General features: G+C 42.3%; 1 protein-coding gene across 11 annotated transcripts in view; it reads right to left on the reverse strand.

Annotated features, from left to right (window-relative positions):
* The window catches only part of LOC124048888 (guanine nucleotide exchange factor VAV2-like), a 254430-nt gene that overhangs the window by 192149 nt on the left and 36858 nt on the right, over window positions 1-25423 (reverse strand). For all 11 annotated transcript variants that reach the window (XM_046370051.1, XM_046370050.1, XM_046370046.1 and 8 more), the window contains exon 3: window positions 8813-8929. In XM_046370051.1, coding sequence (XP_046226007.1) covers window positions 8813-8929 — 117 coding nt within the window. The remainder of the gene's footprint in view (window positions 1-8812; window positions 8930-25423) is intronic.

Below are 25423 nucleotides of genomic sequence, written 5' to 3' on the forward strand. Positions count from 1 at the left end.
TATTGACAGTAAGAAACTGCTAACAGCTGAGTGGCTGCTTGCTAGCACAACAAGTCAACAACTTCTGGAGGGAAAGCTCGCCAAACAGAGCACCTCTGAGATCCTCTGACTACCTAGTGGTGAAAGTAAGAACTGCAATTGAAGCAGAAAATGCACAGTGAAACAGGATAATTATTATTCTGTCAAGGAAAAGTGTTTTGGGGAACAAAATAGAGGCATACTAAGACAAATGAAATGTCTTGATAACAAATTAGTGCAGGAAATTAAGAAATTGATTAAAATAGTGGAAGTGAATCCTGGAATTGAACAAATTAACTACGCAAATTGAGACCATTTGTCGAGTACCATCATTAGAGGCTATAAGAGGATTTTGATCCCTATGCAATGTTCTAAATAAGACTACTAATTGATAAATTAGTGCAGGAAATTAAGAAATTCACTCAAATGGAAGTGGAAGTGAATGCTGGAATTGAACAAATAACTAAGTGAAGTGAAACCATTCAAAATCATAATCAAATAAATTGCATTTGTCACATGCTCCGTGAAATGCTTACTTATAAGCCCTTAACCAACAATGCAGTTTTAAGAAAAATAAGTGTTAAGAAAGTATTTACTAAAATAACCTGTTGTAAAACATGATTTAAAAAATTAAATAAAGAAGAAGAAAAAATGACATGAATATAGAATTTAGGACCAACAAATAAAATAACATTAGCGAGACTATATACAGGGGGTACTGGTACAGAGTCAATGTGTGGGGACACAGGTTAATCGAGGTAATTGAGGTCATATGTACATGTAGATAGAGGTAAAGTGACAATGCATGGATAATAAACAGAGAGTAGTAGCTGGGTACAAAAGGGGAAGGGGGACAATGCAAATAGTCTGGGTAGCCATTTGATTAGCTGTTCAGGACTCTTGTGGCTTGGGGTTAGAGGCTGTTAAGAAGCCTTTTGGGCCTAGACTGGGCACTGCAGTACCGCTTGCCATGCGGTAGCAGAGAGAACAGTCTATGACTAGGGTGGGTGGAGTCTTTGGCAATCTTCCTCTGACACCGCCTGGTATTGAGCTCCTGGATGGCAGGAAGCTTGGCCCCAGTGATGTACTGGGCCGTACACACTACCCTCTGTAGTGCCTTGCGGTCAGAGGCTGAGCAGTTGCCACACCAGGCGGTGATGCAACCAGTCAGTATGCTCTCGATGGTGCAGCTGTAGAACTTTTTGAGGAACTGAGGACCCATGCCAAATCTTTTCAGTCTCCTGAGGGGGAATAGGCATTGTCATGCGCTCTTCACGACTGTCTTGGTGTGTTTGGACCATGATAGTTTGTTGGCGATGTGAACACCAAGGAACTTGAATTAATGCAGGAAATGAATGAAGGAAATTAAGAAATGTATTAAAATGGTGGAATGTAACAAATAACTTTGAAAATGGAAACCATTGGTTGAGTACCAGAGCTGGTCAAACAAGCTGTCATTAAAAAAATGAATGCACCTCCCTCCCCAACTTTCAAATATTTTCACATGACACTCCCCCTTGATAAAATTAACAGCAAAAAAGGTATTACCACCAAAAATAACAATAACTGTAGCAACCCTGTGTTTATAAACCTGGATATCGACTTCAAGATGGCTTTGTGGCACGGACCAGCTCCCTCTCCCTGCCAGTATCATTACACTACCATCAGAGGTGGCTGCAGACAATTATCAGATGGGGGGAAATCAGATTTATATTTATTTATAATTATATCCAACAACAGGTTTCTGAGCCAATGCACCACACACAACCAATAAGCAACACATAACTGCATACCGATTACTGACTTTGAGCACTTATTATCATGGTTTGCGTTGTCAACACCACAATCAAGTATGTCAATCTCAACAAACTGAAAATACATCACTCTCTACTCAGTACTGAAGGCTTGGTTTGACACTTTTCCCAAATGTCATTCAACTTTTTGGTATTTTGTAACAGATGTCTGGCCGTTGCACAGTTTGGATGCTGGAATTATATTTGAAAGGGAGTGGATGAAAATGAGCAAGTAGCCTACAGGAGACTAGTCAGATTAAAACATTGTGACTAGTTGTTTATGCCACAAATAAAAAGGTATTATATTTTAAAAGTTAGGTTCTAGGTCAAGGGATCGGAAAGGAGGAAGAATACGTGTTAAAGCTTTCCTGAATAGCAGGAAAACAGGCCCACGACTATATAAGATGACTTGTGTGGCTACGACTATATAGGATGTGGCTACGACTATATAGGATGACTTGTGTGGCTACGACTATATAGGATGTGGCTACGACCATATAGGATGTGGCTACGACTATATAGGATGACTTGTGTGGCTACGACTATATAGGATGTGGCTACGACTATATAGGATGACTTGTGTGGCTACGACTATATAGGATGTGGCTACGACTATATAGGATGACTTGTGTGGCTACGACTATATAGGATGTGGCTACGACTATATAGGATGACTTGTGTGGCTACGACTATATAGGATGTGGCTACGACCATATAGGATGTGGCTACGACTATATAGGATGACTTGTGTGGCTACGACTATATAGGATGTGGCTACGACTATATAGGATGACTTGTGTGGATACGACTATATAGGATGTGGCTACGACTATATAGGATGTGGCTACGACTATATAGGATGACTTGTGTGGCTACGACTATATAGGATGTGGCTACGACTATATAGGATGACTTGTGTGGCTACGACTATATAGGATGTGGCTACAACTATATAGGATGACTTGTGTGGCTACGACTATATAGGATGTGGCTACGACTATATAGGATGACTTGTGTGGCTACGACTATATAGGATGTGGCTACGACTATATAGGATGACTTGGGAGAATAATGATCTGCAACAGACCAGTATCAGACGTAAAAATACTGTTCCTTTCTATAATTGATAATCTGTCGAGAGTAGACATACAACTGATCCAAATGAAATGAGTGGAATGAAACAGTCAAATAACAGGGCTTTTGCACCATTATTCAAATTACATTTACACTGCAGTTTAAAGAGTAGAATTTTACTCAATGGTACTCACTTGAAAATAATAAGGCAATTATTCATTGGATTGTGGTGTTGTAGGCTAGTCTAGGTAGGATCATTTTATTGTCCCTAAACAAGATCAATAGGGGAGATTCACCTGTTCTTTGATGCACCTGTTCTCTCAGCTGCCTGTCAGCTATTCCTCTATCTTGTGGATGTGTGTGTGTGTGGTGTGATTGCTAGTTAACTTATTGCAGATCTGGACAAACGATCCTACTACCACTATTGTCACTATGGATAGAGGGCAGGATATACAATTAAACTGGTAGACTGTATTGACTTGTGGTATAGTTAGTGCGTGGAGAAGTGTAGTGCATAAGGGAAGTACAGAAAACACCTTGATAGAGGAGGCGCATGCAAGCAAATTTGGCAATATTGAATACAAATCAGGGGAAAAAATGCCCAATAAAAAGACACACAACCCTCCGTAAAACAAAAAATTAAGTTAGACAACCCTTCCCAATTTTGGACCAGCACCCCCCACCCCAGAAAATGTCAAACTGTCCCTCAGAGCCTACTAAAGAGGATGTTGATTCCTATGCCATGTTCTACATAGTACTACACTGTCAGTGTTGTCCTCCTGTTAATTGGGGGTTGATGTTTGATTGAACAGTATAAAGCAATCAGAATGGAGAAAGCTCATTAAAACCATCCTACCCTCTTAGAAAAAAGGGTTCCAAAAGAGTTATTTAGCTGTCCCCATAGGAGCACCCTTTTAAGGTTCCAGGTAGAACCATTTTAGGTTCTAGATAGTACTTGTTTCTGAGAGTGTAGGGTCATGCACTACCCATAAAGTATATCTAGAACTTTTATTATTCAGAAACATCAAATACCGTAAAACAAAAAATGCTATACTGTCATATGTTATTTTGGTCATATCCCCCAGCCCTAAACATACTAAGAGAAAAAAGAGGGAGGGTGAGACTGGAGAATGATGAGAGGAAGAGGGGGAGAGAGGGTAAAAGGCAAAAAGATAAATGTGAGGGAAGAAAGAGAGAAATGGAAGCTGAAAGAGTGCAGTTCAAATTAATTGGGAAAGACAGGTGTCTGATGGTTGCAGAGTCTTCCCCCCCACCCTCCACTTCCTATCTCTCCATAATTTCCTCTCCACCCCCTTCCTCATTCTCCACTGAGGCAATCATTTAGCCAATGGCATCCTGTCCTACCTGACAGCATTCTCTCTCCTCACTGCTGACATGACAACCAAAGGACACATTTACACAGCCTTTCTCTTGAGAGACAGTCCTTGGATGTCTGAATGTTGCCTACTTCCAAACAAAGTCTCTTGATTGTTACTTAAAACCATTGGCGACCCATCATTCAGGGCTGTTTTGAGCCCCACAATTATTATTATTTATTTTTTTGGGGGGGCTTGCCATTTTGCATATTATTTTGGCATTCATATGTGACACTTATATGGTTTGCAACCAATGTAAAAAAAAAATAGAGAATTTAGTTAATAAAGCTGCATACAAACAATGTCTCTTTTTTGATTTCTTGAGTAAGGCAGCTCCAAAATGCTAGTGTTTCAGCCTAGCTCAATGCTTTCTGTGGTGGTGGGACAAGCCAGCAGAAAATACGGAGCATTGCGCCGTGATTGGCTCAGTGTTCTGTCACTCATTAGGACATTACGTCACAGTTAAGGTTAGACCACAAAAATTCTAGCCCCTTAGGTTTTACATTTTTTTTAAACCTTTATTTAACTAAGGCAAGTCAGTTAAGAACAAATTCTTATTTACAATGATGGCCTACCGGGGAACAGTGGGTTAACTGCCTTGTTCAGAGGCAGAACGACAGATTTTTATCTTGTCAGCTCAGGATTCGATACAGCAACCTTTAGGTTACTGGCTCAACGCTCTGACCACTAGGCTACCTGCCGACTCAATGACGCCATCATGATTCGACCTTGTTTTTAGCATGATTCGATCATGATTCGACCTTGAGTTCCCAGTTGTCTTGAAAGCACCATAAATCCATAGAATGCCAGACTTTGATGACAAAATTTCCTGTTCAAGTGATCACAGCACAACAAAGTGAGTCCAAAAATGTATTGTATGCTGCTGCAAAATGATGTAATATGCCAGGGAGATATGTATACTGCAGCTAAGAAAGTAATACTAAGTGTATGTTGTATAGTAAGCTGTTAGTAGCCCATGTGCCTCACCCTAATAATTTGGTCTATTTACCCCTCTTCATTTTGCCTACTGTTCTGACTTGGTGGTGCACATGTAGCCTATAACCTGTTTCAGATAAATGTAATCATTGAATATTGTAAGAGCTTTCATTGCCTGCTTATATGCCCCCTTTATTTATCCTACGGTTCTGACTTGGTGTACAGGGAGAACACTGTAAGAACGGCCCATGTTCTGAATTCTGTCACTATACATTTCAAAAGTTCTAAACAAATATTTATATTGACTAAATCAGTCCTAACTCGCTCATTAATGTCTTAATTGAAATTACGGATTGCCTCTTATCTGCTTGTCGTCCCTTTATGCCATAGTTTGTACATCTCAATTGTCAGTAGAAACCACATTTCTTTAAGCAAGTCAGCCATATCAGCTTTGTTTTTTTAAAGGCGGTAAATGAGGCTGAATTAACTGTTTCGCTGCCAGACAAGGTTCCCCTGATAGTCAGGTGTAGCAGTGGTAAAGTGTTGGGACTGCTGTTAGGACTCTGCTGTTGGGACTCTGTTGTTGGGACAGCTTTATTGGCACAATTTGTCACCGTTATAGTGCAATTAATGTATTATTTAGTGTTGTATTGTGTAGTGGCTTTGCTGGCATGCATCCCACATTTATAAATGTTTTGCCCCACCGAAATGGACATGCTAAAATCGTCATTGCTCAAAACAATGGCAATTTTGATGTAGAATGGGAAGCAGCTGAAAGAGAGTGCAGTCATGTGCAACTGAGTTTGACTGTAAATTGGTCCCTTGTCCTTCACGTTACTTTAGTAAAGTGATTGTTACTTCATCTCTGGGATTCTTCTCATTGCACAGACTGTCAGCCAATGTTGCACTCGAATGCACACAGCCATTGCAAAACTTACCTTGATGCCACAATATCAATTCAATGAATTACAGTCTGAAAGCTTAGCTTGTCCATGAATCAGTTACAATTCAAAGTCAGTTTCGTGTAGAAATAATACAAACTGTTTTCGCTGTCTGCATTTTAAAGAACAATGCTTTGCCTAATGAAGATGACAGTGCAGGTTGTCAGAATTTCCATCTCTCATCATCGGCCACAAGTCACAGACAGACCGGAAATCCCCCAAAGCTAATAAACGGTTAACAGGTGCAGCCTAATTATGCTCACCATCTCAACAGCCAAACAAACTGATTGCCATGTTCATTTAAATGACAGCCATGTTTCTCTGGGAAGCTAATTAAAAGGTAGAATATCAAGGCTGTTGGGAGGTAGTGGAGGGAACGTTTAGACCCAAGCGTTCCCCTGGGTCTACTGTAATAAGCTGTTTTCATCGCTAATGATGTCATAATGAATATCTAATGAAGGGGGGGGGGGTTCTCTTCATCTGTGTGGAACAAGAGCTTCTATCCCGGGTGGTAATCGGTGATGGTGGTGAGAAAAGGAGAAGGGAGTTGGGGTGCAGGAGGAGGGTAGTGTGGGAGAATGTGTGGAGGAGAGAGGGGCAATGGAGAAGGTTTGAGGCTGTTTCAACGACCCAGAACAAGATCACTGAGAGGGGAGTGGGTGGGAGGAGGTTCTGAGGGTGCAATTGCTATGCCTGCAGCACTGTGGGCCTGTTAGCCCCATCTCCCTCTGTCTACCAATCATATGACCTGGGATAGGCCATCATTAGAGAGAGAGAGATGGATTGGAAGGGCGGAAAGGTGAACTCTGTTGCCCCTGACAGCGAGCCAGTGCAAACATACAGTATGAGAGGATGAGGAGAAGAAGAAGCTGATTCAAGCCCCCTGATCACCAACCCCTCTCACCCATACCCTGTGTTAAATATCATAAAACACTTTCAAGAAGAAAATCCATGTCGTAAGTATAAAAAAGTTAACAAAGGAGTAGGAAGAAAAAGTTCAAGAGGCTGTCTAACCAGCCTTACTACAAGAAGACAAATACCCTCCTTTATCTTTGCTTAATAGGGAACGCACGCACGCGCACCCACACATTTAAATGTAAGCCACATTACAGGGGATATGTTCACGTCAATATATTATAATGTGATGCTTTCCCTTAATGGAAAATCAATGCGAAGACAAGCCTGCCACCTCTGAGACCATGAAAAACGCAATTTCCAAATTGCCATGTGGAGGGTGTGTGGGATTGATTCTGACTGGGGCCCAATTTTAATATAATTTACTGTGAGCTCATTGACTCCCAGACATCTACAAAATGCCAAACTCTTCTGGCCTCCATGTCCATACATCAGTCAGATAAGAATTTGCATGGGGTTAAATGCCAAAACAGTCCATGTCAACTGAGCCTGGAGGGCATGGCCAGAGGATCTGATGACACTCACAGTGAAGATTCAAGTATGTCCTATAACTAATTAAATCCTGTTCCCAATCAGACATTTATCCACACCTCAAACTTCAGCCCCGGAAGGCCATTTACACCATCAACAAACACCCCTGATCTGACTCATTCCACCTAGAGACAACAGTGGAAAAAAATAGTCCAAACTAATCCTAGCATCACGGCATACTGGCATACTGTATACTGGCACTAGATATATACAGTTTCCTATGACATCACTCTGCATATGTGCAATGCTTTAGTAACCCACTAGCCTGGCGAGACCTCAACCATCCCCCATGGTTCACAGTAAATAGGATTAGCTGTAAAGAGAGAGATCCAGTTAAATGTTCCCTGGATCTAACACGGACACCTCCAGGGCACCCAGGGCAAGTGAAGAGAACAGGAGGGTTTAACTGCAAGCTGAGGCCCACACCCAGACAGAGCAGAAGGGATACTGTAATACCCCAGTGCTTATATCCTGTCCCTAACCTCCACCCCTCACAGTAATACCTGGAAATGAGTCAGCCTCCTGCTGCTGAGCCACACACACACACACACACACACACACACACACACACACACACACACACACACACACACACACACACACACACACACACACACACACACACACACACACACACACACACACACACACACACACACACACACGCACACACACACACACACACACACACACACACACACACACACACACACACACACACACACACACGCACACGCACACGCACACGCACACGCACACAGCTTCCAGAAAAAAAACATGTACCATCTCACACACTGGCATAAAACAAAGATGTACATATTCACCCAACCACACTCACTGACACATGCACAAAGTGCTGACCCTGAAGTGACACCGTATGCTCTGAAAAGTGAAATGCACAATATTCTGCTGCAACAGCAGTCAGATCTGACTGTGAGCTGTAAAAACAGTACTATTACATTTCACCCAAAACTTCCCATATTCTAATCAGATCTGTGCTGAGCTTATCATTCCAACAATACTGGCTCTCCATAACCAGGCATATTATATTTTCTGAGAAGCAGTATCAACAGTTTTACCCTGTTATATCACATTGGGAAAAAATATCCTATCTCCGAGTAAGACATTGGGCAGGGCAGAACACTCAACACTTCAATAGCTACACACACGGCCTTGTCATGAGGGCCCAAACCACAATGACCTCCCATCCAAAATCAATATCACTCACCTTGCCGAAGTCCCTGACATCAAACAGGTCGAAGGGGTCAAACAGTTCACTGTTCCGCAGGCCAAACTTGTCGTGGCACACCTTGAGGAATGTCCGGATGTTCTTCAGACACAGAAACTGGAAGAGAGAGAAAGGAACCGCCACAATGTCAAAAACAGTGTGGAGATCAGTGACGATGCGCACTTGTGAGTTCCCATCAGTTTGGACATTACACTGCATTGCTTTCTTTTTTTAGATTTACGGATAGCACTCAGACATCATTTATCAACAAATCATTTGTGTTTAGAAAGTCCACCAGATCAGATGCAATAGGGATGAAAGGGGGTTTTCTCTTTAGGTGTTTTCCTGTCCCGCTAAGCATTCAAAATATAACGAGTACTTTTGGGTGTCAGAGAAAATAAATGGGGTAAAAAGTACATTATTTTCTTTAGGAATGTAGTGAAGTAAAAGTATAAAAGTAGTCAAAAATATAAATAGTAAAGTACAGATACCCCCAAAAATGATTTAAGTAGAACTTTATGTCATCGTATCTCATAGTATTATAGTATCATAGTATTATCACTGACTCAAACCCACACTAAGGTCACCTCTTCGGGTATAGGAGATGTGCTGTATGAACTGTGCTTTCCCTCTAGCATGGACTTAGACATAATTGGATTTGGAAGTACATATTAGACACCATTTGGTATAAGCCTTATGCACTGATGTTGTTGCTACTATATGAACCTTCTCTCTATAGCAGGGATGGGCAACAGGCATGGCCGTAGGACCGATTTCCAATTTAAAAAATAAACAATTCTTTTAAGATCTCAGTCGGGGTTTGACTGCGTGTGTGGGTATGGATGTGGGTACGCAGACTCGCCAGCCACTGAGGCCCCTCATGACGAGTCCAGATTTGTTGTGGCCCCGATTAAATCTTTGAGCCTGAAACAAGTCCGTGACTCCTTTCAGCTGCTATGGAATGCGTGTTGATATCGGGATGTACGTTACATTTTTGGATTTTTTTTGGGGGGGGGGGGGCACCTGCTGTGTTTTCTATGTTAGTATAATTTTTAAGTGAATAGGCCTATGTGTTTTAGATATGATATGATCTGTTATTGTCCATTGTCATGGATATTCTTCCTGTGTGTCCAGACCTCAGAGACCTTCTGACTCATTCACATTCATGCAGCACATCCCTACAGAGATAGTCACCGCACTGAGCCCTGTACGAGAGCCACACCGGCCAGTGACGAGAAATGTGATTGGCTAGCCCGCTGATTGGCTAGCCCGCTGATTGGCTAGCCCGCTGCCGTAGCATTTGCAGTTCACCAGCTAAGGTTATCATGTCTGCTGATCTTCAAAAGGAGATGAAAAAAAAAGTGTATTCTTTTGCCAGGGATAAAATGTAACATTTGCAAGAGGTGGTTGGAGTGGGTGGCTCCAGATAGAGATCATAGAAGTGACTATGTGGAGCACATTCTAATGCATATAGCCTATTGTACATAACAGAGATGGGGGGGGGACGGGAGAATTATGATCTGCTCAGTGGAAAACACACACAGACCAGCTCTGAACACACCCGGGACACACTAAACACGGTCAGCTCCTCAAGCTGCTGCTGGCCTGAAGACAACACACATGGGATTAGTCTGTGTTACCCCACATATCCATAACAAGTCTTGTCTTTTTTTTCTGTGTGAAATAGTTAATTTAGCACATCTCTTGTATCTCAAACAGCAATAAGCCATTTCTCATCAAGCCATTCTTATTATTGAGACATATTAGACTTGGTTTCACCAACAACCCTCCATGTTTACAAAGAGTAGCCCAGTCCAATAATGAAGACGCCATACAGTATCATGATCTGTCGTGACACACAAACACCATGACCAAGCCCAGAACCCACCAGCCATGGAAAAAGACACACCTGGAGGGACACTGTGTTTGTGTATCTTCTAGCCTGTGTGTGTGTGTGTGTGTGTGTGTGTGTGTGTGTGTGTGTGTGTGTGTGTGTGTGTGTGTGTGTGTGTGTGTGTGTGTGTGTGTGTGTGTGTGTGTGTGTGTGTGTGTGTGTGTGTGTGTGTGTGTGTGTGTGTGTGTGTGTGTGTGTGTGTGTGTGTGTGTGTGTGTGTGTGTTCTACTGAAGTGACATCTCCGACTTGGACTTCTGACTTTTAATAGAGCAAACAACAGCCAACAACCGGAGTTAACAAGGCAGAAGACTTGTTGGTTTGGGGCGGAGAAGAGAAACAGGAAGATGAGGATGACAAGGGTTGAACAGCAAAAAGAAGTAGGAAGCAAAAAGCTGTCATCCCCTGACAGCCCCTCGGGGAGGGGGGGGGGGGGCTTACCCAACCCCACCCCATCACACAGGGAATAATGCATTACCACAACGCTGTGGAGGTACCGTAACCCTGGAGGGCACTGCATCCCCACTACTTCAGAAATGATGGGATGCAAATTAGAGCTTCCTCATAAACCCGAGCTCTCTGAAATGAAAGGGATGGAAAGGGGGAGTGAGGAGGGGGAGGAGAAGGCGATGAGGGTTGTTTTGGCAAAACTGAGGTGCTTTGGTGTCAGGGAAAAGAGGAAACGATGAGGGGGAAAGCCAGGAAAGAACAAGCCCCGTGGGGGAGAGGAGGAGAAGGGTTGTTGTGTCTGAGGATTATGAAAAAAGAACAAGTGTGGAGCAACTGAGCTAGGAGGAAAAGAGAGGAATACAGTCTGAGTGGAGAGACGGGGAGGGGAGAGATGAAGAGATGGATTCACGCAGACTGAGACAGCCGACATGAGTCAGTGACTGGATCAGACAGTCAGTCACAGGATTAGTTTAGTCAGTGGGAGAGAGTGAAGGCTGTCTAGGAGAGTGTCAAGCAGACAAACACAGTCATTTAAAACCCAAAGACAGCGGCTGGTGCTGTGTGGTGCTGTGTGGTGCTGTGTGGTGCTGTGTGGTGCTGTGTCTACAGGAGTGAATCACTCCACACACCTCTGCAAAGTGAGAACAGAATTGAACAGAACACTGCAGGGGGAAAGAGAGAGAGAGCAGCTTCTGTGGTTGCCATGGCGCTGTAAGGCAGCCTAAACAGAGAGCTCTGTACATTTGTTACGTATTTTAGTTCAAGTTTAGATTTCGTTTTTTAAATCAGCTTTTTTTGTTTTTGATTAGTCATTGGGTTGTTGATTGAATATATCTGGTTGTTTTTACCCACAGAGTTGCAGGACCGATGACAGGTTGGCTGGCTAGCTAGCTGGCTAATGTACATTGTTTGCATTTAAAAATGCATCTCAGCATGACATGACTACTGCTCTGGACTGATGTGTGGTGGGCTTTTCTTGCGCTGTAGCAGCAGCAGAGGCATCACCCAAGTGAGGCTACACATTAGTTGTGAATGAGTACAAAGTCCAGGCTACGGAGAGGCGGATTTAACCATTTATTTAAGACGACCACTTTTGTGTATCATCCTGAATGATTTTAAATGCATTATCCACCTGCATGGTTGTGCCGTGTTAGATCTATCTATAGCCCACGCAACCCTTTTCTGTCCTCCACAGCAGCCCACATAAAAGAGGCTGCACTGCTTCTGACAGATGGGTGAGGTGCTACAGGGAGAGAGGTGTGTGTGTGTGTGTGTGTGTGTGTGTGTGTGTGTGTGTGTGTGTGTGTGTGTGTGTGTGTGTGTGTGTGTGTGTGTGTGTGTGTGTGTGCGTGTGCGTGCGTGCGTGCGTGCGTGTCTGTGTGTGTGTGTGCGTGCGTGCGTGCGTGCGTGTGTGTGTGTGTGAGAGGATCCGTGAAACCTACAGTTGAACACCTCAAGTATTTGTAATACTATGCTAGATACTACAGTATGTTGACTGTTTTGCGCTACGAGAACACACATGGAAGTCCATGCTCTGTCTTTCATCCTCTCACCAGCCCTGCCCTTAGGCTTACAAACACCCTTCTCTCTGGGGATAGGTAGTCAGCCACACCCTTTGATTGGTGGTGTGTGTGAACAGACACCCAGGGGGCCTGGAGGACATCAGGGGGCCACGGACCCCCCTCCCCAATGTTATCCATGACGGCAGGCAGACTTCCGGGTCGCACAGATGTTAAAGCCAAGGGAAAGGCCCTGCTCAGGCTAATTGGGGAGGCAGACGCCCCATGAATAATACATGGAGGCACTATGCAAGTATTAATCTGATAGCATTACCCCTAAAGCCCCATATAAGGGCACGGAGCACCCATGTTATTAGATCAAGCCCCAACACACAACACATGAAGCCTTTCAAATTTGCACAGGTTTACAGGTTTTTAGAAAGGTTAATCTCCATTACAAAGGATGATAATTCATTGGAAAAGCCAGACTCCAGTGGGAGAGGTGCACTAGGTTTTCAGAATGGTTGAGATAATTGAGGCAAGTCCACCTTCACCTTTGCTCCCACTGTATATTAAGATGTAACCACACAAGCTAATTGCCTTTAGGGGCATTTCTGAGATAAGAGGAATACTTAACTAGGGAAGTGTACCAGGGTTGGGAAGGTTACTTTCTAAATGTAATCCGTTACAGTTACATGTCAAAAATTGTAATCAGTAACGTAATTTTTGGAATACCCAAACTCAGTAAAGTATTCTGATTACTTTCCTTTACTTAAGAGTCATTGGAAGAAGACAAAAAGGATCCATCAATCGCATTTGGTGTGTCATCATAGTGGTCTCTGACTCGCTCAGGTGGAACAAACTTAACTGAATTGAATGTCATTGAGAAAAGAGAAAGGTGTCATACTGTTTTCACAAACATCCTTTCTGAATTTAAAATTAATCCAAGAAGTAATTATCTAGTTTTTTTTAAAGTATCTGTAATCTGGTTACAATATTTTTGCTTGTAACGTAATTGGCTACAGTTTAAAAATATATATATAATTACATGTAATCAGTTACTCCCCAACCCTTGAGTGTATAGTGCAACTAAGATGTGTTTCTCGCTCTCTCTTCGTCTCTCTCTCTCTCTCTCTGTCAATTAAATTCAAGGGCTTTACTGGCATGGGAAACATATGTTAACAGAAACAACAAAAGTGAAATAAACAGTAAAATCAACAGTAAACATTACATTCACAGAAGTTTCAAAAGAATAAAGACATTTCAAATGTCTCTCTCTCGGTCTCTCTTTCACACAAACACACAGGTCAATCTGCTGAAAATAGAAAACCAGTGAACTTCAGTCAACTGACAGGAAGTCCTCTTAAGGGGAAAAAAAAGCTGTGTGATAAATGTGAAGTAGATTGGAGGAAAGAGAGAGAAAATAACTGTCATGAAGGTACTCTGCCCGCTGAAGCAGAACTATCCTCAGCTGGGAACAAAGGATGTGCTCTCATCGATAATGGAGAGAATAGAGACGAGCTATTCCTTCAAGTTCATGGTACTACTGTCTCTCTCACAGTACCAGGCAGAGCTCGCCACAGCTAGATCCAATCAGCTGCAAAATAGATGTGCCTCAACATGTGGGCTACACAGCTTCAATCCCCAATCCACCCTAATCATGTGACGTCATCTATGCCATTGTCAATCAACAGGTGGACCTTTGAGTAAACCCTGGTGGGTGTCATCAGTCAGCCACTAGAATAGGCCTCTCCACCACGTGTGTGTGTGTGTGTGTGTGTGTGTGTGTGTGTGTGTGTGTGTGTGTGTGTGTGTGTGTGTGTGTGTGTGTGTGTGTGTGTGTGTGTGTGTGTGTGTGTGTGTGTGTGTGTGTGTGTGTGTGTGTGTGTGTGTGTGTGTGTGTGTGTGTGTGTGTGTGTGTGTGTGTGTGTGTGTGTGTGTGAGAGAGCGAGCGAGAGCAGAGCATGATGACGACCATGGGAAGGAGAGGAGTAGGAGATGATTGGACCCAGGCCAGCAGAAGACAAAAGGCAGCAAAAAGCCTTTATCACCTCAATTCTGTCTGAGCTCATTTTCCATTTCCTTTTCTTTCAATGCTTGTTTCCCCCCACATCTTTTTGCAAAGTAATAATTCATCACACTGCCTCCTCTGAGGTCACTGCCTGAAAACACTGCAATATTTCTTTGTTTTGTTTTCTGACACAGGACTTTCACCCTTGCATGATAAAGCCTATCTAGAGCGTGGTTGAGATTTTCCTTATGTCATCACATACTTGGCTGCTCTGGTCACTTTGGAGAGTTAACTTCCTGTTGTCTTTAGACAAGCCAGAGGTATGGGCCGGGAAAAGTCAAGACACACATTCCCCTGCCCTTTCCAACCCTGTTCTTCATAATTGGGTCAACTTGCAAAATCTGAGTGCAAACAAAGATAATGTATGAGACCTACAGATGGACAACCGGGACGGCTGATTAAGAGGTTGTTTATGTACTCTAGGTGCAGAATGGGCTGTGTACCATAGACATTGGAGAGAAGCAGTGTGTTAGGAATCTCTGATTGTCAGTAGCATAGAAATAGAAACTCATTCTAGTTATGTTGTTGTCTCAGCCCCATGAGTAATGTGTGGAGAAGGCTTCTGAGAATCTAAATGATGATTAGGGAATAGGAACAGCTGGGAGCAAAGGCAGACGATAGAGAGAAGAGAGAGCGAGACCATGGTCGAGAGGGGGAGAGACTACAATGGCCAGGTAATTTATGACACCAGAGTGGGGAGCACAGCACTGCATTCATCTTCTCCCAGACCTTCTCCCTCCTTCCTCACCAAGCTATTTTTCATAGCAGTGATTTAGATTCAGTCTTAGATCTAGCTCCTTCAGCACCATACATGGAGAGGGGGCAATCTATGTTTTTATAGAGCGAGTGCCCAGTGTAACAGCAGTACTGAGTGTGGTTTCACCAAATAAAAACTAGTTTGGGTTCACTAAAGGAGAGAGGTTTATACTAGCCTATAATGAGTTTAATTAGAAACACATTTTAATGTTTAAACACTACTGCATATTAGGAACATCAGCAGACCCATAATGTCCCATAATAGCTCAAATTCACCTGACATGCTTTATTCACACACCACGGGTGCTTTGTCACATAGCCTCAAACCAAACTTTGAATGTTGGCTTCTTTGTGCCTGTGACATCCATTTTCTGCCTGCACCTCTTTAACTTGGGAACACTACATTCATAATATGATGATAAATCTATTTTGCTTAAAAAACACTATAGTCATATTGTAAAAAAAGAAAAGAAAAAGAAGGCAATGTTGACATAAATAAAATAGAAACATGGTAGCAGAACTATGTACAATATTTATTTATTTGAGCTAGTGCACCAACGAACGGGATCACATAACCTCTCAAATTGTTTATGTCAACTATGGGCCCCAGGCCAAAAGTCAAAATAGTGGGACAGTTGACCATGGCATGCCGAGTGATGACTATCAGGGTTCGATACTCAGTCAAAGTCAATCCATTTCTGAGTGTCACAACTTCCACCGAAGTCGGTTCCTCTCCTTGTACGGGCGGAGTTCGGCGGTCAGCGTCACTGGTCTTCTAGCCATCGTCGATCCACTTTTCATTTTCCATTTGTTTTGTCTTATTTTCCTACACACCTGGTTCTCATTTCCCTCATTAAGTGTTGTGCATTTAACCCTCTGTTCCCCCCATGTCTTTCTGTGTAATTGTTTGTTTGTAAGTACTTGTGCACATGTGTACTGGTGCTCGTCGGGTTTCGTACCCATGTCGGTTATGTCTTTATGCCGTTGGTTTTGATATTAAACTGCTCCGGCTGTTACCTGGTTCTGCTCTCCTGCATCTGACTTCTCTGCCACCAGTTACGCACCCCTTACACTGAGATTATAATAGAAGCCTACATTATTCAAATGCTTTTATACCATGGGGAGATCACCCCCAAGTCTCATCCCCATACCTGAAATGAAACATATAACATAAACATCTTCCTCTGAATCAAAGTCTAAAATCAAAACCTATCTATGAAACAGCATGGAAATATAATGATAATCACAGTATTAAAGCCTTTGAGAGGACTTATGGCGTAGTTGGCCTGAGGTGTATAGGAATGTAAGGGAGTACAGCTGGTGTGATTCATGATTACCTGGGAGGTGACTAATGCTATTAACATGGAGAGCAGCCTGTTAATTACCCATCAGCCTCTGGGGCTTTAATCAGCCTGCCTACCCTCCATGTGTCCACCAATGTAAACAATCATTCAATCAGCCAGCCAGCTACCCAGCCAGCTCAGCTCAGCTTCACACCACAGGCAATTTACAGGCAATTTACAGATGAAATTGTGGGATTCTTATGATTTTTAGTGAGAAACAATAACATTATCATCCACTGGAGATACAGTTGAAGTCGGAAGTTTACATACACTTAGGTTGGAGTCATTAAAACTAGTTTTTCAACCACTCCACAAATGTCTTGTTAACAAACTATAATTTGGCAAGTCGGTTAGGGCATCTACTTTGTGCATGACACAAGTCATTTTTCCAACAATTGTTTATCAACACCATGGGACCATGCAGTCGTCATGGGGCGGCAGCGTAGCCTAGTGGTTAGAGCGTTGGACTAGTAACCGGAAGGTTGCGAGTTCAAACCCTGAGCTGACAAGGTACAAATCTGTCATTCTGCCCCTGAACAGGCAGTTAACCCACTGTTCCCAGGCCATCATTGAAAATAAGAATATGTTCTTAACTGACTTGCATGGTTAAATAAAGGTCAAATTTTTAAAATAAATTTAAAAAATACCGGTCAGGAAGGAGACGCGTTCTGTCTCCGAGAGAAGAATGTACTTTGGTGTGATAAGTGCAAATCAATCCCAGAACAACAACAAAGGACCTTGTGAAGATGCTGGAGGAATCAGGTACAAAAGTATCTATATCCATAGTAAAACGAGTCAACATAACTATATCAACATAACCTGAAAGGCCGCTCAGCAAGGAAGAAGCCACTGCTCCAAAACCACCATAAAAAAAGCCAGACTACGATTTGCAACTGCACATACGGACAAAGATCGTACTTTTTGGAGAAATGTCCTCTGGACTGATGAAACAAAATTAGAACTGTTTGTCCATAATGAGCATCGTTATGTTTGGAGAAAAAAGGGGGATGCTTGCAAGCTGAAGAACACCATCCCAACCGTGAAGCACGGGGGTGGCAGCATCATGTTGTGGGGGTGCTTTGCTGCAGGAGGGACTGGTGCACTTCACAAAATAGATGACGACATGAGAAAGGAAAATTATGTGGATATACTGAAGCAACATCTCAAGACATCAAAATAAAAGATGTCATCTACATTTACATTTACATTTAAGTCATTTGAGAAAGGAAAATTATGACATCCAGTGGAACAACCACTTTACAATATGCATCTGAAGCAACATCTCAGGTGGTGATTGACATCAGGGAGTTTGTCAGGAACAGTTAAAACTCAGTGGTAGGGAGGCGAGCAGGCCAAAAATATGTCAGAGCCTCTATCATGGACAATGATCCCAAGCATACTTCCAAAGTTGTTGCAAAATGGCATAAGGACAACTAAGTCAAGGTGTTGGAGTGGCCATCACAAAGCCCTGACCTCCATCCCATATAAATGTTGTGGGCAGAACTGAAAAATCGTGTGTGAGCAAGGAGGCCTACAAACCTGACTCAGTTACACCAGCTCTGTCAGGAAGAATGGGCCAACATTCATCCAACTTATTGTGGAAAGCTTGTGGATGGCTACCTGAAACGTTTGACCCAAGTTAAACAATTTAAAGTCAATGCTACCAAATACTAATTGAATGTATGTAAACTTTTGACCCACTGGGAATGTGATGAAAGAAATATTAGCTGAAATAAATCTCTCTACTATTATTCTGATATTTCACATTCTTAAAATAAAGTGGTGATCTAACAGACCTAAGACAGGGATTTTTTTACTAGGACTAAATGTCAGGAATTGTGAAAAACTGAGTTTAAATGTATTTGGCTAAGTTGTATGTACATTTCTGACTTCAACTGTATGTAATGAACAGCAATGAATATATTGCACTGGCTTTTGAAAGGAGAATTAACCATTTTCTGTGAATGTATTGCCTTATCCAATATCAATAATTAACTTTAAACCTGGGGCTGTCTTGACATACCTTTCCCGCTTGTCAAACTATAAAGGCCAAATGAGCAATTGGGCAGAAGGGTTGTCGAGCTGAATGTTTTTGGCATAGCCCTCTGACTGTGATAAGCAATAGCTGATGTAGGGTCATTACACTGCTTCATTTCTAGCTGAAATCTTAACTTGTTATAATCTTAACTGACATTAAAAAAATTAAACAACTTTTGGTTGGGGGATGATTTTCTGTTTGGGGGGCCCTTCTGACCAGCTTTGACTTGTTGTTGTGCAGTGGGAATACTGCCTGAGTAGAACAAGTTATTCAACACTTCCACAACATCGCTAAAGGTCCGTGTATTGCGTCAAATGTCTCATAACATTACGCCGCAGGTCTAAAATTTTCTGCCCGTGCTTCATATTCCTTGGCGGGTGTTGACAGCGTTGTGCATGAAGCACACTTCCTGTTTACACTCCCCTGACAATTACATCGAAAAGCTTTTTGGCACCGTCCCTCCGAATTAATGACTGTTCAGATAAAAGCTTTCTCATTGGTGTGTGTGTGTGTGTGTGTGTGTGTGTGTGTGTGTGTGTGTGTGTGTGTGTGTGTGTGTGTGTGTGTGTGTGTGTGTGTGTGTGTGTGTGTGTGTGTGTGTGTGTGTGTGTGTGTGTGTGTGTGTGTGTGTGTGTGTGTGTGTGTGTGTGTGTGTGTGTGTGTGTGTGTGTGTGTGTGTGTGTGTGTCTGTCTGTCTGTACATTTTTAGACACCTCTCGTCATGGCAGGCGGTTATATCCACCCGCTGTGTATAACACATGATTTGAAGAAACAGTCATAAATTATCCAAACCTGTCTGTGGGATACTAGGCACCTCTCCCAAGGATAATTTAATTAACTTCTCAGATATCTATGACACCAATCATCCTGTAATATAAAATAAACTTGGGTAGACGACAGCAATGTCTGCTGTACAAAAGAAGAGATAGCAAGAGGCTCATCTCTTATCTGAGAGTAAAAGACAGCGAGAGAAAGAGACCGTGAGAGAGAGAGTTTTGTCAGGCGGATATGGCAATGAACAAGAGCTTTGCAGGATCAAACATGCAGTCTCTACCAGTGATCCCCCAGAAGGGGAGCAGGGAGGACAGGCAGGGAGGGGGGATGGGCAGGGAGGGGGAAGCATCAGAGAGACAGGTCCAAGTCACAGAGAGCTGGGGCTTTCATCAGTCAGCCTCCCAGCTCCAGCCCTGCCCTCCACTGCTCTACATGCAGCCAGCCTGGGAAAGAAGGCCACATGAAGGCACCTCTGTAGAGATCACAGTCCCAGTCAGTCTCACAAAGCCTGCAGCAAGCAAAGTAAGTGTGTGTGTGGGGTGGGGCTGCTTTTACATGAGGAATCATTTAAGGTTAATGCTTTCCCGTAAAGTGTATGCTAGAGTATATCAGACTCATACACGGTGCGGGACATGGACATGCTGGTTATCACCTCAGAGGTGAGAGGGTACTAAAAACTGCCATGTTTCAGCACATACAGTAACAGTCAAAAGGTTTGGACACACCTACTCATTCAGGGGATTTTCTTTATTTGGACTATTTTCTACACTGTAGAATAATAGTGAAGACATCAAAACTATGAAATAACACATACGGAATCATGTAGTAACCAAAAAAGTGTTAAACAAATCAAAATATATTTCATATTTGCGATTCTTCAAAGTAGCCACACTTTGATTTGATGACAGTATTGCACACTCTTGGCATTCTCTCCACCAGCTTCATGAGGTAGTCACCTGGAATTTCAATTAACAGGTGTGCCTTCTTAAAAGTTAATTTGTGGAATTTTTTTCCTTCTTAATGCATTTGAGCCAATCAGTTGTGACAAGGTAGGGGGGGTATACAGAAGATAACCCTATTTGGTAAAAGACCAAGTCCACATTACGGCAAGAACAGCTCAAATAAGCAAAGACAAACAACAGTCCATCATTACTTTAACTTCTTGCGTCGAGCCAACCCGGATCCGGTATCATGACTACAGCCTCAAGCCCATTACCATAACGCAACGTTAACTATTCATGAAAATCGCAAATGAAATTAAATCAATAGGCTAGCTCTCATGCTTAGCCTTTTGTTAACAACACTGTCATCTCAGATTTTCAAAAATATGCTTCTCTACCATAGCAAACTAGCATTTAGCATTTAGCGTTAGCATTTAGCATTAGCATTTAGCTTTAGCATTAGCAGACAACATTTTCATAAAAACCAGCAAAAACATTCAATAAATCATTTACCTTTGAAGAACTTTGGATGTTTTCAATGAGGAGACTCTCAGTTAGATAGCAAATGTTCAGTTTTTCCTGAAAGATTTTTTGGGCTGGAGAAATCGGTCCGTTTGGTGCGTCACGCTTGGCTACCAAAAAACCCTGAAAATTCAGTTATCCAAACGCCGAACTTTTTCCCAAATTAACTCCATAATATCGACTGAAACATGGCAAACGTTGTTTAGAACCAATCCTCAAGGTGTTTTTCACATATCTCTTCAATGATGTATTGTTCCTGGAAGTATGAGTCTCCTTCTGTATCGCATGGTAAAATAATTGCCACTGGGAATTACGCACCAAATTAGACAAAGGACACCGGACGGCCCCCTGGCAAATGTAGTCTCTTATGGCCAATCATCCAATGATATGCCTACAAATACGTCACAATGCTGCAGACATCTTGGACGAACGGCAGAGCGCATAAGCTCGTTCACAGCATATTCACAGCCATATAAGGAGACCAGAGTAAAATGGAGCGTCAAAAATCCTGCTCATTTCCTGTTTGAAGTTTCATCTTGGTTTCGCCTGTAAAATCAGTTCTGGGGCACTCACAGATAATATCTTTGCAGTTTTGAAAACGTCAGAGTGTTTTCTTTCCAAAGCTGGCAATTATATGCATAGTCGAGCATCTTTTCGTGACAAAATATTGCGCTTAAAACGGGCACGTTTTTTTTATCCAATAATGACATAGCGCCCCCATAGGTTGAAGAGGTTAAGACATGAAGGTCAGTCAAAAGCATAAAAAATTTCAAGAACTTTAAAAGTTTCTTCAAACGCAGTCGCAAAAACCATCAAGGGCTATGATGAAAACGGCTGTCATGAGGACCGCCACAGACAGGAAAACCGAAATGACACTATCATTTGTCTTTCAACAGGACAATGACCCAACCTCCAGGCTGTGTAAGAGCTATTTGACCAAGAAAGAGCGTGATGGAGTGCTGCATCAGATGACCTGGCCTCCACAAATCACCCAACCTCAACCCAATTGAGATGGTTTGGGATAAGTTGGACTGCAGAGTGAAGGAAAAGCAGCCAACAAGTGCTCAGCATATGTGGGAACTCCTTCAAGACTGTTAGAAAAGCATTCCAGGTGAAGCTGGTTGAGAGAAGGCCAAGAGTATGCAAAGCTGTCATCAAGGTGGCTACTTCGAAGACTCTCAAATATATTTGTTTAACACTTTTTGGGTTACTACATATTTCCACATGTGTTATTTCATCGTGTTGATGTCTATTATTATTATCTACTGTTGAAAACAAAAATGTTACTGGTACTGTACATTCAAGTGACATGACAAGAGAACACATACAATATACTTTTCCACCAGAATGCATTGCAGGCATTCCCCGCCACATAAATAATTAATCAAGTTTGTTTTCAACCTAAGTCTGATGGCCATAACAGAGCTTGGTTTTCAGTGAGAACTGAACAGACCTGTTACAGTGAAACCTCTCTGCTCTGGCTTAGGTTTTAAGATGGTCCCACAAGGCTGAGATGTGTGGCTTAGACAGACGGGGCAAGGTAGCACACATCCCACCGAATGTTCAGCACGCTGTTGAGTCTGACCTCTGTCATTTTCTTGCGATTCTAAATGTAAAATCGTGTGGAACTCGGTTTGTAAGTACTCTCGGCAGGCAAGCACTATTGGTATGTTGGAGCCCTTAGAGGGGGCAGACAGAGATGGCTTCCCTCCCTGCTTATCGTCCACTCAGCTCAGCTGGCCACTGCCTCCAAAACTTATTTCAAAATAGGAGAGAAAAAGCTGCCACTCTGGATTTAGCCTACTTTCCAACATACCCATTCATTTCAAAGCAGATGTCAAAAAAGAGGGGGAGGATCACTGGGACTAAGCCGCTAAATAACAGAGCTGAAAGACAAACGGGTGGGAACAGGAACAAACTCTGGGGAATGGGAGGAAAAGTTTTTTTTAAACTAAAACAAAGTAAAAACCTGACCTAAACTGCCATGGAGAATTATATATTAGTAGTGTTAATACAGCTTATAGCTAAATCAATTTATGACTTGTGTTTTATGGAAATGAGGTATTGTTAGTGGATGGTCTGGCTGGGTCATCAGTGTGAGTGGGTGGTCGGAGTGTGAAGCATCCCACCCACCTTTCATTCCTCTGCCCAAACCTAATCTTCGGCCTATCCCTTCATTCCACCCTTCCCACATGGCAACTCTCCTCCTCATCTGAGCCAAACCGAGGAGATTTAGGGTGTGTGCGTGTGGCAGTGTGTGTCAGAGATTAGAGTTCTACTCGGAACGCAGAGGAGAGGCAGGGATACAGTAAAGGGCCTCAGGATACAGCTCTGCCCTATCCACATGAGAGACTTGTCCATCCAATCCCAGATAGCGTGTGGATATATCCTAAGGAAATTCACTATATTCCTAAACAATGTTAACCATTTATATCTATATAATATCATAGTAATAGCAATACCTATGCAATTCTTATTAACTAAAGTTAAGTTAAAGAATCTCAGCTGACCTTTAAGTAATACATTGTATTGTGTTATTTACATGTTAACACAATTAATGCAGAGAATAAGTCATTTCAAAAACAGCTTTTCCTGAAGGACGATGGTTAATTATATAATCCGTCATCATCATCATCATCATCATGATCAGTGTCCTTGAGGTATGTCTATGATGTCACCACTGGGCTGAACACATTTTATAATTGCCATAATGCATGCAGCAGTTCGCAGCAGTAATCGCATAGCTGGGTTTCCTCATTCAGCAGTCCTTTTCTGAAAACCACCAAACCATGTCAGCTTTCCCTGTCAGGGATATTACACTGTAGAGGTTGTGTGTCAGAGAGGGAGAATGCAGAGGAGAGAGAGAAAGAGAGGAGGAGAAAAGTTTACCCAGGAGCAAAGGAGAAGAGGAATCACAGTCTCCTGGTTCCAACAGGTCGAACCCCTCCAAGTGAACTCCCCTCTCCTCTCCCTAATCTACTGTAGAGCTCCACTCAGTGACATCATCAGGTTCCATGCCAAGACACCAGTCACCAGTCATCATAGAAGCAAATCTTTTTGTCTCTGGATCAACATGTGGTGAGACAGGCGAGGCAGAGCCAAATCCACGCTCCAAGCCCAGTTTTATAGTTACTGTAAGGGCCCAGACACACAAATTGCATTTTCTGGCCAAGACTACAGTACTTAGCACCTCTGACTATAATTTGTGAACCGAGTGCGCACCAATGTTATATGTAGAATTGTGTGAAAAATTTCAGCAGTCAGACATCTACAGCGTCTATAGTGAAGAATTATTTGACCAAACCAAGATAAATGACATAAAATCCAATGGAAGACTTTGGAGTACCTTAAATGATATCATGGGCAGAAAACCCAATACATCTCCATCCACTATTGAAGTTGAAGGGTAATTTATAACAAAACCTATCGATACTGCCAATCATGTCAATTACTATTTCACTCGTAAAGTGGGAAAAACTCAGAAGTGAAATGACAACATTGAACAGTGAACAGAATAAAAATATTTAATATAAAAAATATTGCTGTTTTGAATTTGGTCAAGTTAGTGTGGGAGAAGGGTAACATCTATTGTTATCCATCAAAAACCTTGATGGGAAACTATTGAGACTGTATTGAGAAAGTATTGCAGACTGTATTGAGAAAGTATTGCAAAAGTATAGAGACTGTATTGAGAAAGTATTGCAGACTGTATTGAGAAAGTATTGCAGACTGTATTGAGAAAGTATTGCAGACTGTATTGAGAAAGTATTGCAGACTGTATTGAGAAAGTATTGCAGACTGTATTGAGAAAGTATTGCAGACTGTATTGAGAAAGTATTGCAGACTGTATTGCCCCTATTTGCTATATCTATAACCAAAGCCTAAAGGAGTGTGTCCACAGGTTTGGAAGGAAGCTAAAGTCATTCCACTGCCTAAAAATAGAAGTAGCACCCTTTGCTGGCTCTAACAGTCACTCAATCAGTTTGCACCCTGCTCTTAGTACTGAATTGTGTTTGATCAAATACAATGCTATTTTTCAGAGAACAAGTTAACTACTGACTTTCAGCATGCATATAGAGAAGGGCACTCAACTTGTACTGGACTGACTCAAATGACAGATGACTGGTTAAAATAAATGGATAATAAGATGATAGTTGAGGCCGTATTGTTAGATTTCAGTGCAGCTCTTGATGTTATTAATCATAAATTGTTATTGAAGAAACTTGCTTGCTATGGCTTTACATCACCTGCCATCACATGGTTATTTATCCAATAGAACCCAGAGAGTGTTCTTCAATGGAAGTTCCTTTAACATCAGATATGTA

Source organism: Oncorhynchus gorbuscha, linkage group LG11 (genome assembly GCF_021184085.1).
Source record: "Oncorhynchus gorbuscha isolate QuinsamMale2020 ecotype Even-year linkage group LG11, OgorEven_v1.0, whole genome shotgun sequence".
Taxonomy (NCBI): domain Eukaryota; kingdom Metazoa; phylum Chordata; class Actinopteri; order Salmoniformes; family Salmonidae; genus Oncorhynchus; species Oncorhynchus gorbuscha.